At 33.1% G+C, this 17,121-nt stretch overlaps 2 protein-coding genes across 2 annotated transcripts; both read left to right on the top strand.

Annotated features, from left to right (window-relative positions):
- The first annotated feature begins 341 nt into the window (after positions 1 to 341).
- LOC114396693 (probable protein phosphatase 2C 25) lies at positions 342 to 2,803 on the top strand. The gene is made up of 4 exons (XM_028358798.1): positions 342 to 961; positions 1,495 to 1,833; positions 1,948 to 2,127; positions 2,253 to 2,803. The coding sequence occupies exons 1-4, from the start codon at positions 476 to 478 to the stop codon at positions 2,415 to 2,417; spliced, it is 1,170 nt and encodes a 389-aa protein (XP_028214599.1). The 5' UTR covers positions 342 to 475; the 3' UTR covers positions 2,418 to 2,803.
- Positions 2,804 to 15,000: 12,197 nt separating this feature from the next.
- On the top strand, positions 15,001 to 16,498 carry LOC114396698 (mitogen-activated protein kinase kinase kinase 18-like). Its single transcript, XM_028358811.1, has one exon. It carries the CDS (start codon positions 15,083 to 15,085, stop codon positions 16,481 to 16,483), a length of 1,401 nt encoding a protein of 466 aa, XP_028214612.1. The 5' UTR covers positions 15,001 to 15,082; the 3' UTR covers positions 16,484 to 16,498.
- Positions 16,499 to 17,121: the final 623 nt, after the last annotated feature.

Genomic DNA, 17,121 nt, shown 5'->3' on the forward strand with positions numbered 1-17,121 from the left:
GAATTTCCATAATTCAACCAAAAAAGACAAGAACAAAATCAATTCAAAATAAACTTATAACACAATCTTGACCCTTTATTTCAACAAGAGACAACACAAAAGAAAAAAGCTCAAATAATGGAGAGCAAGGGCAAAATAGAGTTGGCAGAAAAAGAAGTAATAAGCTGGTCAAAGAACGTTTTAAAATTGACTATGTGATAGCTGTGTCTGTGTTGTGTCTTGTGCCTCGCAAATCGCAATTAACACGCAAAAAAGGTGGATCCCACACTGACCCCAATCTGACCCAGAACAACAATATTCTATTCCCGTCCTTTATAAACACACCTCACCCCTCCCTTATATCAACGTGTCTCTCTCAAACACACAAGCCAAACCCAAACACAACAACACAAAGAAAAAAAGAGCACAAACAGACCAATTCCAACGGTTGAATTTTTTGGCTGAAGACACCCCACCGACGTTAGTCAAATAAAACATGTCTTGCTCCGTCGCGGTTTCCAATTCGCCGGTGTTCTCTCCTTCTTCTTCCCTCTTCTGCTCGAAGCCCTCCATCATCTCTTCTTCGCCGGAATCCCTCTCGCTCTCTCTCTCGCATCTCAAACCTTCCAACTCTTCTACGACGTCGTCTTGTTCTTCACCCTCTGCTGCTGCTTCTTCATCTTCTTCTCCTTCTTCTCCGTTTCGGCTTCGCCTTCCCAAGCCTCCCACCGTGTTCTCTGCTTCTTCTTCTGCTTCGTCTACCTCTCCGAACGGCACCGTTTTGAAGAGGAAGCGACCCGCTAGGTTGGACATACCCGTTTCCTCTCTCACCTTTGCGGTTCCGCCCACGCCCTCCGCGGCGGCGCGTGACTTGGTCGAGGCTGAGGAAGATGGGTTTGGGGTGTACTGCAAGAGAGGCAGGAGGGAGTACATGGAGGATCGTTACACCGCTGGGAATAATCTTCGCGGAGAACACAAACTGGTAAGAAAAAAATTTATTATTTTTTCATTTAAAAATATAATTTTGGAGGTTGGGACTATGCTTTTAGGAAGTGGGGTTGTGGAAAGTTTGAAACTTTCGATCTGGGTCTAGTTGAATTGAATTGATGAAGATTTTGAATGATTGTGAATTTTTCTATATATGGTTATGTCAATTTTATGAGTTTTTAGGTAGATGCGGTACGGGAAATTGTGATTTATTTACTCGGTTATGTATTTGTAAAGCGAATAACAAAATAAAGCCTTTAATTTTATGTCTGAATTATTGTTTTGAAGTTTAAGAGTTCTTTGAGTGATTAGGGTGTGGGGTAATGATATTTGTGTGTGTGAATTGACTAGGTTACTTTACCCGTTAGATTGAATAGTTAAAGCTGTGAAGAAATTAGGGAAAGATCATCATGAGTGTGATTTTAATTGAGGATTGATTAATATGCTCTTCATGCTCATGCTTAATTAGCTGAATGGATTTGAGTGGAATGAAATCTAATGAGGAGGAAATTTGTTTTGTGATTGCAGGCTTTTTTTGGCATATTTGATGGGCACGGTGGTGCAAAAGCTGCTGAATTTGCTGCAAATAACTTGCAAAAGAATGTGTTAGATGAAGTTATTGTGAGAGATGAAGATGATGTTGAGGAGGCAGTGAAGCGTGGGTACCTGAACACCGATTCGGATTTCCTAAAGGAGGATCTCCATGGTGGCTCTTGCTGTGTGACAGCATTGATTAGGAATGGTAACCTCGTTGTGTCCAACGCGGGTGATTGCCGTGCTGTCATTAGCAGAGGGGGTGTTGCTGAGGCCCTAACATCTGATCACAGGCCTTCAAGGGAAGATGAAAGGGACAGAATTGAGAGCCTGGTAAGCTTCTGAGTGTGATAGTACTTTATCTTTTCTGTCTGGTCATTGAAACCACATCAACATGTTTGAATTTGGATTTGTTGGTTATTAAAAGCATTGGAATTTGTCTTGCAGGGTGGCTATGTCGATTTATGCCGCGGTGTTTGGAGGATCCAGGGATCTCTGGCTGTGTCAAGGGGAATTGGAGATAGACACCTGAAACAATGGGTGACAGCAGAACCTGAGACCAAAGTTCTCCGAATTGAACCTGAACATGACTTGTTAATTTTAGCTTCAGATGGATTATGGGATAAGGTATAGAACTTGTCCATTTCACTTCACAATATCTATAGTGTCTTTATTCAAGTATTGTTCAATATTTGTTGCTCATGGATTGGACTGGTTTCACTAAACAAGTTTCTTTCTCATTCTCATTTCAGGTTGGTAATCAGGAAGCAGTAGATATTGCTCGTTCTTTTCTCGTAGGCAACAACAAATCACAACCATTGCTGCAGGCTTGTAAAAAGCTTGTAGATTTGTCTGTTTCACGAGGCTCTTTGGATGATACAAGTGTCATGCTAATCAAATTGGAGCACTATATTTAAAGTTACCTTAGTACAACTAAGGTTTCAAGATTATTGCAGTTGAGATCGCATTGAGGTCAAGATTGCGTTGCAGTTTGTGATTTTTGAACAACCTTGGTGGTGCCTGATGATGGATAGAGAGTAGCTGATTCTTTTCTGTATATATAAATCTGACTACCTTATTGGAATTTTTTGTACCCGCGTAGGGGAGGGATATTAACAATAACATTTAGTAATTATTTTTTTCATAGAATAATTTATGTAATAAGCATAAAGTTAATTAATTTATACATTATTTATTTAGTAATTCATTTATTTTTTACACTGAAGTTTTCTAATTTGTGATGGATTACAGTTTCCCTTTTAAGTACATAAATGCAAAAGTTGTTGTAGAATGATTCAATCAATGAATCTCTCAAAATTTATCAGTCAGCCAAATTTTGGCCTTCTTCTCATGAATTTAGTCAGCTTAATCTAACGGTTAGATATTGAGCTTCTCTGTCTTTCGAATTTGACGGCTTATTCAAATTGCGCTTGCATTATTGCAAGGAAATGAATTTTATCCCTATAAATAATTTCTGGCCTTGATTTATCCCTATAAATAATTTTATCCCTATAAATAATTACTTACTTCGAACCCACTCTTCTACCACGTGAATATCCCATTAACATGGGCTATTGTTATATATAGAGATAGAGATCCATGTTCGTTTGTTCTAGAAGTTAATAACATAAATTGAGTTAGATATATTCTCATATATATAGAGATTCATGCTCGTTGTTTTACTTCTAATGTTAATAACATAAAAATTGAGTAAGATAGGTTGTCATGCTTTATAATATAGATTTATTTCAATATAACAGAAACTTTCCTTGTTATCTCTGTATTATTGGATCTTGAGTAGGGTTACATCAATAAAATTTTGCTTATAAAAAAATTGTTGTGTTGTGTCCACTCACTTGTGCATGGAGATACTTAGGTCACTCTTCTCGGAAAGAACTTGACTGTTCTACTATTTTTCTTTATGAAATAAACATTTAGTACATGTGAAAAGCACGTTTTATAATTGTTATATTTATGTTAGTTTTTGTTAATGTAAAGTAACTATTATTGCAAATTAAATGCTTCTCCAGTTTCCAAGACTAGTTTTTGGTCTCTCAAATGTTTGACATTGACTCGGCGGAAAAAGCCTGGAACTGTGGAAATGAGTTCTTGTTGCTAGGTTTGTGTGAAAGATATATATTGGCACAAAGTCTATGAGCTTAATTTAGTATGAAGAAAATTAAAATTATTTTTTTATAAATCTCTGGTGAAAATTAATGTGAACGTTACTATTATTAATTTATAAACAGCACCGTTGGCAGAAGTTGAACAAGTTTCCTGGCCATTAGCATCACTAACAAGATTGTCCTGCCGACCACCGAATTGAAAAAAAAAATGATGAAAATGTAAAAAAGAATTGGTATCATATATCCGCCGCACTTGTTTGTCATGCACACTGAATAAATGGAACCACTTTATAAACAATGAAGAAATTGACAATTTCAGATCCAAAATTCCAAATATATTTAATCAAGAAACGCTATTTTGTGTTTACACTAGTTTTTAGAGTCTAGTAATGTCTAAGTCGACTGGTTCTGCGCGTTTTTGGACTATTCTTTTTTTTGTTTTCTTTTCATACGTATTGTCATTTTAAAATTAGATAATTTATAACATTATTCGTTGTAGTCTAATTCTAATTAATTAACCTCAAGGTTCTAAATTGTAGTGATCTTTCATATTATATGACGACTAAATATAGCAATCGCAATTGATCGTGATACATGGTTACCTATGGTTTTTAATCTTACTAATCTCACGCAGTCACTTGCTATTGGAAGCCCTTGAGGTATAGTCGTATAGAGTATAGACTTTTCTATTAGATGATTGATGAAATTTTTATTTTAATTGGTGCGAATATTCAGTAATTGCCACTGCAACATAAAAAATAATGCGAGAATTCAGTGTGTGTGTACACATTAAGATGGGGATGTTAATTAATAATAATGAAGTGATGGTGACAATAAGATATTTGTTGTAAGCTTGACTTGAGATTAACTTGGGATGAAGGTTGGTTCGAGGCAATGAGACTACATAGGCACATGACACGTTCACATTCGAGGATCCTTCCCGGAAGGCACAACGTGTTTGTTTGTCAACTACACTTGGGGCACTCCAAAACAAATAAATGACCTTTTGTTTGATGATACATTACATCCTCGTAGATGTTCCACAAATATTTTGAGAAGGGGAATGTACATGTAACTAAACCCTAAAGTCCAATCACCAACCGACATTAGTAATTGGATGTGCATGTATCCCCGTACCATACGGCGAATACTAAATAATCTCATCAATTTGATTACTTGATTGCTTCAGAGGAGAATCAGTCATCTATCTCCTAATGATATATCATTGTGTACGTTGTGAAACATGCACGTTGTTAATTTGTTTATTTGGATTATGCTTCTTATTATTAGTTTTTTTTTTTTGGAAGATTCTGTTTTATTATAATGGTCAAAACGTCTATGCTTTTCATTTTTCTATCAAAAAAGAGATTTCCGGAGGATTCAAGAGAGAGAAATAATTGCTTTTGGGATGAATCAGTCAAGTTATATGCAATATCCGTTAGTTGTACCATTTGTTTATTTGTTGTTTCGGGGAAATAAATTTTCCAAATTGTAAGTTTGTTTTTAATTTGTTTGTGAGAGATTTGAAACTATGAAAATGTGTTCTCTTGTCGAAGGAAAATGTATATTTATCAATAAAAAGACCAAGATGTAATATAATACACGATTAGAACAAAATGAAGAACTGGAAGCATCTTTCTAATTACAGACTCATCTATATGATTGTCAAAGTAATATGAAGTTAAAATCTTACAGATCAAGGGACATGGATTAGTATGAAATAAAAGCACACAGAATAATTATTGACTCTAATTATTTTAAGGTGACCCATTCAACCGTGTATTTTGCTTTTCCTGGATTGGAATAAAAATTACGTTCATAAGAAGATTAGGTAAAGTATGAAGAAACAGCCTCCCTCTGTTATGCCTGTATCATATATTATAGTATTGAAACAATCATTAAGAAAAAATGTGAAATTTAATTTAATGAACCATATTAATGAAATCATGAGATGCGCGTGGAAATATATTAAGTATGTACCAACACGAGAAGTAATTTGTGAGTGTCTAATTCTTAAAGCAGGAAACGAGAGAAAATAAAAATTATAAGGAAAAAAAATGTAAGTCCAGTTACATAATGAGTAATGATTCTCTTACTATTCCAATAGTAGTCACATTTGTTACATCTCTCTCACTTCTTTCTCTGATTACTCCTATTTTGTTACATCATAATAATAGTTATATCAATTACTTATCTTTTTCACTTCGTAGCTATATATGTATCCAAATCTTTACATAATATCACTTCGAATGAACTTGGAAGGATATGACAACTTATGCTTATATACTCTACAAGCCCTCACAAAAACATAGTCTAAACTATTGAATAAGACAACCCAAATTTCATTTGTGTTAAAAGATTCTATTTCCATTCAAGGAGTGAAGGTAAAACGTTTTTTCATAGTCGAGGACAGTAAAAAATATTCAAAAAGATATCTAGTTAAGTGAAGTGAAAACTGTATAGAAGTAATTGAACATTATGTCTAATCCAAAACTTTGTGTCATTAAGTTTTTTTTAATGACAAAAGATAAAAAAAATATCTTTGCCATTGAGTAAATTAGTTTTTAGAGCTTATTTATTTTTACGCTGTGAGATTTTTCATTTACACTTGGCATTTGACATTTCTAACATTGTATCTTTAATTATTTTCCTTCATTATATGTAGGAGTGTCCAAATAACTCAATTTAATGAGTAGAGCCCGTTAGGCCGATGCATGAATTAAGTTGGATTGGGTTGTGAAAATACACACGAAATGTATTTGATTATTTTTACTTTTTTATAATTTGATAAATTTATATATGATAATTAAACAGTACAAGTATTGTTTATGTCTATTTTAAACATAATATTCTATGTATATTGATTTTTTTTCTAATACTTTTTTATTATTACAATTGAGGTATTTATTTTATTTTTACTATTACATATTATATTTTGCTATTTTATAGTACAAATGACAATTTTTTTCTTTACTTTAGTTCATAATATTAAGAAATATTACATTAATTTGTCATATACAAGATAATTTGTTTTTGATAATTTTTATTTTTTATATTTTAAAATTGAGTGGTCCATGAGCTAGCTCAATTTGCTTGCAACCCTCCAAGGAATGGGCTAGCAAAATTTCAACCGACATTTGTTTTCTACACTCGCACAGTTGAATTCAGCACCTATCATTATATTTCGGAAAATCCATTCTAAAATACAAATTTACATTCTAAAATAAAAATTACGGAATGCAGTAGAAGGTGTAAGATACAAATAAAGGAATGCAGGATTCAAATGCCTTCAACCAACCATTAAATTGGATCAACCTAACTCAACCTAAAAATATGTTGGCCCATGATAGCTAAGCTTAGATGGGTCTAGCGGGCCCAAATTGACTATTCCAAGCATGTTCAAAAGAATTAAAGCCTTAGTTCTCATAGCATACCTCCTTATATCCTTCTTGAGAAATGTTCTCGTTCATGACTGATGTTAAAGATTTTTTTGTGTAACCTTAGCTTAGTTTACCATTAGTTTGTGTTGGTGTCCACCTAATTAGAAATTTTATAAATATTGAAAAATATATTTCAATCGACCAAATTTGGTTCCTCAAAAGGGCCATATATGTCACTTAGAAATTGATGTTTTATAAGTTATTGTATTTAGAGTTATCAAGATTTTAAGGAATGACCAATTTGAGTTTAAGATTAAGATTTGATAAACGAGACAAGTGAAAAAAACTATTAAGTGACAAGCATTAAGCATTAGAAAATTCGAGTGAAGTACTGGAAGGAAACCACGTCACATGACAATAATTGGCATATGTCGAAAATCAACCAGATTAAGATAATTTAACACGTTATACACATGTGCGTACAAGATATCTGCATCGTTATAATTAAGAATTTATTTCCAATCTTTATATTCCAATTTAATTTTCATTACATTCCCTTCATTTTTTCTACTCTTTTTTTTTTCCTTTCTTAGGTTTTTTATTTTATTTTTCTGATATATAGTTTAAACTTTGAATAGTTTTTACATTTGAAATTTATTTATAATGTATTTTCACTTTACGTTTTCATGAGCACTTTACTTTTTGAAAAATTTATTGTTTTGTTACCTTCAGATCATTTAAAGTTCTTTTTGAGTTCTATAAACACTTTTGCATTTCGAAATCAATCTATTCTTGCATATTTTACATTTAAAAAAAACTATGTATTTATCTTTGTAACTTCATTCCAAATACCAAATCTACTTATGATTCCATTCACATTCGAATCTACCTTAAGATAATTATAGTTCTTTTTACGAGCTCTATAGACACTTTTTGCATTTCGAAATCAATCTATTCGTGCATATTTTACATTTTTCAAAAAAAAAAAATTATGCATTTGTCTTTGTAACTTCATTCCAAATACCAATCTACTTACGATTCAATTCACATTCGAATCTACCTTCAGATCATTTAAAGTTCTTTTTACGAGCTCTATGAACACTTTTGCATTTCAAAATCAATCTATTCTTGCATATTTTACATTTTAAAAAAAAAATGCATTTGTCTTTGTATCTTCATCCCAAATATTGAATCTATCTATGGTTCCATTTACATTAGAATCTATCTTCAGATCATTAATTTAAAGTTCTTTTTACAAGTTCTATCGACACTTTTGCATTTTAAAATCAATCTATTCTTGTATATTTTATATATTTTTTAAAAATCATACATTTATTTATATAACTTCATTTCAAATACCGAATCTACTTATAATTCCATTCACATTCAAATCTAATATTGTGTCATAGATGCATGTTAAAAAGTACAAAGTTGAAAACATTGTCAAATTCGATTTCAGTAAATCAAATACAGTATCTTATTCACTAATAATGTTATGATCAAATATAATTGAATTGAGATTTTAACTTATCCATACCATAAGATGAAAGTACAATACCATTGGTTTATTGAAAAGAACTAACAATTAGTAATTAATTAATTATAAGTGTCTCACAAATAAAAATTGATTTGTTGTTACAATCAGTGTGAAAATTATCTCCTCAACTCAACAAAGAACCACAATAAAAATATATTAAGGATCTAAAACTTTCCACCATTAGCAATAGAAGATCTCTCTTTTACTGGTCAACGAAAGATTTAGCATGTGTTTTCATAAATAAAAAAAAAAAAAGTGCCTCAAGAGTATTCCCCCCACCCCACCCCCAATTTTTCAAATAATAGTAAGAAAAAAATGTCAGATTAAGGGTACTAACTCTCAAGAAGTGGGTACCGCAAGAGTACCAACAATTTGTTCCTCATATCCAAGACAAAACAGATTTTAATACTATATTAAAATTAAACTGAGCCTGACTCAACCAAACACTAATCTAAGAAAAAGGATCACCCAAATCTTATAATGAGTATTTTAATCATGTTTCCAACTAATGTAACACTTCTTAATTAAGATACATGATAAAACGAGGAACAACTGTACATAACTATCAAAGAATGAAACTGATCTGAAAATATCAATGTTAGAAATTTCATACCACTGCACATAATTTAGAAAAAAAAATAACTCAGTCAGAATTTTCAATTTTACCTACAAGAAGATAAATCTAAAAGATTTGAATAAAAAAATGGAGGAAACAAAAGGAAGTTCGAAGTACACCGAAGGATATCAATTGCCAACTACGTAAAATTCTGTATTAAAAAGGAAAAAAAATGAAAAAACATCACCATCGAAGAATGGGGGAAAGAATCGTTAGATCCGGCTTGGAAGAAAAAAAAATGAAATAGAATATAATCATTTCACTCCACGATAAGGAAAATACTTATTATGAGCGATGAATCCAAGGTTTATATTTATATATGTCACAAATTTAGGATACCTTAATCTTATTTTATATTTTAAAATATTAAACGAATTCGTCAAAGTCAAACACAAAGTTTTAATTTGCTCCTGGTTCAATGGCACTGGACAACAAAATCCACAAAACATTGTACAAAATTTACGTATCATTGTAAAATTGAAAGCTTGTTGGGGGCAATTTAAGTATTCTTACTAAACAAGACAGAAGAAAGTAGGGACATGGCGGGTTCATGTGATCTTTGCAAGTTTGCATGGTGAGCACAAAATATGGAATGTTTTGAGTGCACTTGCACTACGTGAGCACCTCATAAGCCATTAATGATTTCTCTTTTGTTCCTCTCTTTCGAGACAAACTCCCGCACCATTGCAATTTGCAACAGACCCGTTTCCCATCACTTGGCCATATATATCAAATTTTAGGTCAACAAATTAAATTACTATTTTTCTTTGGTTCTGTTTATTAAATAGCTTTATCTCTGTTGCTTTTAAAGATGAAAAGGAAAAGGAAAAAAGGGTTCAGTGCTTTGTTTTTAGTTTCAATTTGATTGATAGTGGAGGCATAAAGGAAATTAGCTGAGCTAACGTTAATTAACAAAATGTTCTCTTGAATTATTCATTCGGCTTCTGCCTTTCATTTTGACCATAAAATTTCATGAAACTAATTTATTATTCCTATTGTTTTATCATTTATGTGGTTAAATTTACCCACTTCGATTTCAGTCATTTGGTAAATTATCCCGTAAATTTTTAATTTTTACAGTTTACCTACTTGAACTTTAAAATTATCCCGTATGGCTAACTTTTACTTCTCAGTTTAAAATGTTTGGTTTTTTTTAGCGATTCTCAGTGCTAGAAATTATTTGAATGGGAAAAAATGAACAAAAAAACATAATGATATGTTTGGCATTATTAATACAAAAAAATATTAAATTACTAAATGCTCAAAGTTCATGTAAGGAAATTATAAGAATTAAAACTTTAGGAAATGATTTCGTAATACAAATTTAACGTTCTACGGATAAAAAAAAGTTTAAAATTTGATTTTTTTTTTTTAACAAGACGTTATTTTTGTCATCTTATTTCCTATTTATATAAGAATGAGTATCCTAATATTACGGCTTAACGTAACACCTTATGTTAAAGATTTTTTTTTTCGGTATGTTGAAGATCAATAACGTAACATCTTATGTTTTAATATTAAACATTTTGTCGACTAGTTTGAAGTTTAAACGCAACACTATAGTCTAGTTTGTTTAACTTGTTGGTCAAACAAATTATGGCCTGAGAACCTGCGCGCTTAGTATTCTTATAACAAATTAAACCTCCTCTATTATACTTCTTATTTCTTAAAGTATATTTCACTATTATTTAATAATGATTATATTTTCTTTCTTATAAATTTTATTTAAATTTAAAATACATTTACAGTATAGAGAAATTAATTTAAATCATATGATCCAACTTGTTTATTACCAACTCCTTACAAGTTAAATCATTGTACTAAACTGAATTAATTTATATACTTCTATTAAAAGCTCTGTTTTATGTACATACACCTTTCTTGTAGTTTATTTAATTTATTAAGGGTATTTAGTGTCTTGAATTTTTTTATACAAGGACATTTTTTTTAAAAGAAAATCTAGGTGTACTTTTGAAATATATAATATTGGTACTACAGAGGCTAGTTTATGTATTTTGCAAAGACAACGAATTAAATAAAATATTATAAATGGAGTACCAGAAACACTTAATAAATACAGCTGTTTAGTTCTACACATTTCATTTAATTATGCCTATAAAATCATAATGAAAAAAAAAAGGATAGTGTAGTTTTTAAATTAGAGGCATTCTACGTTCTCGTAATCTCCATTTCTATGTGGTCTTGAGACTTGACTCTACTTTCAACTTATTTGTATATGTTAATTTTGTAATCATTACACTTTTTAGGCTTTTACAATCATAATACTTTTTTTTAGATATACAATCATGATACTTAATAACTTAAAATCATATGAATCAAAGTTAATTAAAAATAACGCTTTCAATTTTTTCTTAAATTTTTTTTTGAAGTTTATTGTTAAGAGCTATCATTTTTATAACAAAAACTAATTGGGAAATAACTTGCCCAGGCAGAAAATTAAACTATTATTACATTTTTCAATTGAAAATTATAAGGAAAAAAAAAGCATTTTCTTTGAGGTGGTGAATACGTTTAACCCTTTAGCAACATATTCTATCGATTCCACTCACCTCCAACAATTGCAATATATAGTAGAAATAAAATGAAAAATGGTCTTGGTGAGGACAAGGGTCAATGTGCTTTGGAAAAGATGTGGACACCACACACCGCGTCACATAAATATATAGATGCGTTGCGGCAATATCCAAGTCAAGTCATGAAGCACGTTGCTTAACCCTCACAACAACCACCTTATCCAAACCCAAGTAGTTCACCGAGTAAGCACACTACATTATTATTATTATTATTAATTTGTATTTGTATATTCCACTCTTCTTCTTCGTGTCTTAGTGTGAAAGGATCTAAATTGAAGCTCCTAAGAAACCATTCCTACGCGTCACTTTTTCCTCCCTCCCAATCTTGCCACATATTCATGGACTAGTCACTACCACCTTGTACGTGGTGGTGGGCACCCATTTCGCATGCCAAATGGCATGCATGGTTCTAGATTTCTAGTTGTTACTTTAAATACCTTCTAAAACAATTATGGAATCAATATTGAATAATAATCATGTTGCAATTGAATCTCCCTAGTTTCCCTTTCAAACTATTTTTTTTCTTCTTTTATGTATTTAGTTTCATGCCAAAAGTAATGTTTATGTGGACAAACCCTTCCCCCGTTTCCCTTTCCGTAGCTTTGTCCAATTTTAAAACCCCTTTCGGTGAAATTCAAACTCTAATAGAGCCCCTCCCAAGCAATTACGCGCTGCCAAGTGGCGCATGAACAAGTGTTCTAAGCCCATTGAATTTTAGATTGCATATACCCGAAATTATAATAATCATTTGTAAAATAAAAATATTTTCTATCCCCTAAGTACAGCCAGTCATCTAATACTACATTTTTAATTGAACTTGAGTAGGGGAATACAGCACTAATTTTGCTGTTTAAGGTGAAGTATTGCATTTAATTGAACTTGATATTTGGTGAATTTTTCCTTTCTATAATTTAGACTGAATTAGGCAAACCAAAAATTGAGGTAAGATATTATCTTCATAACCCAAAAGAAAGCCACGTCTAATAATATGATGATAGCAGGTGCCACATACTTAATGAGGAAGCTAGGACCCGCGTGCCGAATTTTTCCCATTAATTTCTCCACATAAGAGCGAACAACATCCCATAAACATCTTCTAAAAGATACGACTAGATTTGGGGACCTTACCAAAGTCCAAACTCTTCACATGCAAACAAAATTTCCAAATTTACAAAACCCAAATAAAAATAAGAACAAAAACAAAAATATATTAAGAAAATAACATAATAATAATATAATATCTAATGAACATGGTATATGACATAATTAATAAATAATTTTATCCTTTAAATATGTTGTATTTGATCTTTAATTTGTACTTATAAAAAATATATATATGAAAAAAGATGAATCTCATAATCTTAGATAATTAATCTTTAGGTTTTAATAGAAGGTTAGCATCTTTGACACAAATAATATAATATGTAATGGAAGTGGGGTGATGCACGTCACAAGCTTGTAGTTTAACTAAACCTTATTGTGACTAAAGCCACACACAAGCATCATGGGCATCTCCAGACATCTCTTGCATCTCTTTTACGAGCCTCTAGCACTGTCTCCACAACTGCGTGGACCAACAGCTTTGTGCCACGTGGGAGTTTCTACATCCACTTCAATTTTACTATCCTACTACTGCCACCACCGTGTGTTATGTTCCCCTTTGCCAACTATTAACATCTACCTCTCAACCAGAAAAATTAAAAAGGCTCACATTCCCCACTACAACCACATGTTCAAATTAATATTCCTACGCAACAGGACAAAATATAAAAAAAAATATGAACCCCAAGTCCAAGTCTTAGAGTGTATAATATGAGAGACCTAATTCAACCTCAAAAATTAGCTCAACCCTCACCTTATAAACTCTATCTTGAGATTATCTCTAGCCAATGTGGGACTTGGTTATTTTCCAATATATCCCTTCACGCCCAGCACTTATTGACCTTGGTGCGTGAACTTGGGTGATCGTTTGGATGGATCGCCTTGGTGCGTGAACAACAAATAATAGGTGATCGTTTGGATGGATCTAGGATAGATATAAGTTAAGATTTAACTCAAATCCAAAAACTAGCTCGATGAAGGTTATCCTCACTTTATAAACTCTATCTTAAAATTATCTCTAACCAATATGAGACTTGGTATTTCTCAATAATATATATAGTAATAAGTAATAAAAACGAACACCTCTTCTCACCCTATCCAAGTTATAAAAATAATACCATTAATAATTAATAATGCCACCTATGACACCCATGATGTGCACTTGGATCGAAACAGATTCAACCGAGTTAAACGTGAAAAGGCTACGAAAATAACCGCTTCAATCTATATTATAAACAATGTTATGTAATTATTGTCTAATAGTGACGTAAACATGTCACCGACCACTTAGAAGCGCTCATAATCCAATTCAATCTAATGCAAATGGATAAAATTGAATATAATAAACAAAAATTAATTAAATAAAAAACTGAAAAATTGGAAAAAGAATTATTGGATTGAGTTATACTTTGAGCAAAATTTAAAATTTGATATAGTTATTTTCTTTACAATTTTATTTTCTCAATAATATGTTATTAAGATGAGTATCATTTTAGTTTAGTATTTTTTAAGAAATATTATTATTATTGACTACATTGACGGTGAATACATTAAATTGTTTTTTTACTATGATTATTGTGTATTTTTATTTTAACAACAAATTTTGAAACTAAGATATATACAAAATCAAATTCAATCTAAATAACTTTTAATAAAAATAAATTTGATATTACATTCTATCTGATCTTAAGTAAAGTGTAGTACTTGATTGTTAAGAAGTGTGGAACTAGACTTCCTTTAAACAAAAGGACCTAAATGTACTTACTTAGAATTATGTATCCGTGAGCTAATACAATTTCTAAATATGAAAGGAAAAAAAAAGTTGGCATAAAAATGTTACACAAGTGGAATTAGAATTAGTGTTGAATGACCACAATGAAGTGATATGATATGGATAAGGATTAAAAATAAAAATCCCATAAGAAAAAAACAGTGTCCAATACTTCATTCCCACAATCCTCCATCAAAAACATTACCGCCCTTTCAGATGTCCATCTCAACGTCACCACCGCTTTTTTCTTAATTATCCACTTTCAAATATTTTGCCACGCTGTACAACCAAAATCCTTTTTTCTTATTTTTTTTTTTAAAACAAAACAAAACACCGAATGTTAGACACAAACACTCGCTACGTTGTTTATATATACCCCTCCAAGGAACCCACACACAAATGTCAATAACTACAACACTTTCGAGTTCGAACTAAGAAAAAAAAAAAGGAAAAGAAAATGGTTTCGTGGGTGAGAGGCAAGTGCGTCGGTAACGGCGCGTTTGGGGTTGTGAACGTGGCGATTTCGAAAAGAGATAATCGCGTTTTCGCGGTGAAGTCCGTGGATTGTGGAAGGGGGCTTTCTGGTCATCAGGTGGAGGCGTTGGAGAACGAGATTGGGATTCTGAAGCGGGTGGCTTCGCCGCACGTGGTGGCTTATCTCGGAGACGATGTCACGTGCGAAGGAACGGCGTCGTTCAGGAATCTTCATCTGGAGTACATGCCAGGTGGCACCGTCGCTGACTTGGACCGCGCTGACGTGGACGAGCGGTTAGTGAGGCGCTTCGCGTGGTGCCTCGTGTCCGCGCTGCGTGACGTTCACGCGCAAGGCTTCGTCCACTGCGACGTGAAAGGGAGGAACGTGCTTCTCTCCGGCGACGGCGAAATCGTGAAGCTCGCCGATTTTGGCACGGCGGTGGAAATTGAATCCTCGCCGGCGGAGATGTTATTGTTGTCGCGGGGGAGTCCGATGTGGATGGCGCCGGAGGTGGTTCGCCGGCAGAGGCAGGGGCCGGAGTCCGACGTGTGGTCGCTCGGATGCACGGTGATCGAGATTGTCACCGGGAAACCGGCGTGGGAGGATCGCGGCGTCGACACGCTGAGTCGAATCGGTTACTCAGACGAGTTGCCGGAATTTCCAAACCAGTTGTCGGAGCTAGGGAAGGATTTTCTCGAGAAGTGTCTCAGAAGAGAACATAGTGAACGGTGGAGCTGCGATCAGCTGCTGCAGCATCCATTTTTGCTTCCCTACTACGCGGTTGCTGAATCGTCGCCTCGCTGCGTTCTCGACTGGGTTGACTCGGAGCTCAACTCCGAGTCAGATTGTAACGACCGTGATCATCAAGAAGACGTGTTTATAAAATTTACCAACAGCGAAGAAAAATCAGTTATTAAAAATAGAATTAGTAAATTTGCGACAGAGTCGAGGGTAAATTGGGAAACGCAGGGTTGGATAGTGGTGAGGGAAATTGAGTCCAACGGAAAACCAACGACAACGGGAACAGAAACAGAAATAGAGGAAGGAGCATGTACGTGTGAGTGTGATGGTGTTGGTTCGAGCAAAGAAGGGGTAAATTGGGAGTTTCACAATGTGGCGGGGACTGGTATGGAATATTCGGATTCTGTAGGGGTAAATCGGGGAATAGGAAAGTTGGGTGGGAGTAACACCGCTGGAGGGGGTGGTGGTTGGAGCTGTCGGTATGGGTGTGGGTGGGAAAAGTTGGGTAGGAATAGAGGAATATTCAGCATTTACAGCTTGTATTGTAAAAATTTCATGTTGTGTAATTTAATATTCTTAATGTATATCAATATATATTATGCTTTTGGATTATTGATGTTGTTTACCTTTTACTACACGTGACTGAAAAGTGGGCTATGTGAAAAAATTAATTGGAAAAGAAAGGTGTTTGCAATTGAGAGCCACAAGGTAGAGTGAACAATCCAGCTTTGAGATCCCAATGGGGTGATGGGTTGGAATCTTATTGGATGGATTGTAAAATAAATTGATTGATTGGGTGGTGTGAACTGTGAACTGTGAACTGAGAAATGATGCACAGTTCGACATTTGATGCCTTGCTTTAGTTTTGTGTTAATGATATGGGAGATATGAGCTGGAATGGAAATTTGAGATAAGAAAGTGAAAATAAGGTTGAGCAAAGCGAATTACAATGAGGTAATTAGATGATTATACAAATAGAAAGATCTAGGAGACTATTGATTAAGAATGGTAAAGTGGGTTAAATTTGTGGAGTTAATTCCTCTAAATTGCGGCAACATAAGATACGTGAAGTGATTCAACTTATTAATAATTGGTCTAATCTATCTAGCCTAAGTTGCTAATATTTAAGCACGCATTAACTATTTTAAAATAATAAATTCTTATAAAATAGGTTTAAAAATTAGAAAATTTGTAAAAAACATTAATGACTAAAAATATAATTTATACTATTACTTTTTATATTTTTTTATAGATTACATGTATTCTCTCATGTAGAGAGA

This window comes from Glycine soja, chromosome 2 (genome assembly GCF_004193775.1).
Source record: "Glycine soja cultivar W05 chromosome 2, ASM419377v2, whole genome shotgun sequence".
NCBI lineage: Eukaryota > Viridiplantae > Streptophyta > Magnoliopsida > Fabales > Fabaceae > Glycine > Glycine soja.

Bases quoted from the DNA above. Each gene is read 5' to 3' on its own strand.
- LOC114396693 (XM_028358798.1), top strand. From the start codon at position 476: ATGTCTTGCTCCGTCGCGGTTTCCAATTCGCCGGTGTTCTCTCCTTCT. The intron at 962-1,494 runs GTAAGAAAAAAA...TTGTGATTGCAG, and splicing joins TTCGCGGAGAACACAAACTG to GCTTTTTTTGGCATATTTGA. The intron at 2,128-2,252 runs GTATAGAACTTG...TTCTCATTTCAG, and splicing joins CAGATGGATTATGGGATAAG to GTTGGTAATCAGGAAGCAGT.
- LOC114396698 (XM_028358811.1), top strand. From the start codon at position 15,083: ATGGTTTCGTGGGTGAGAGGCAAGTGCGTCGGTAACGGCGCGTTTGGG.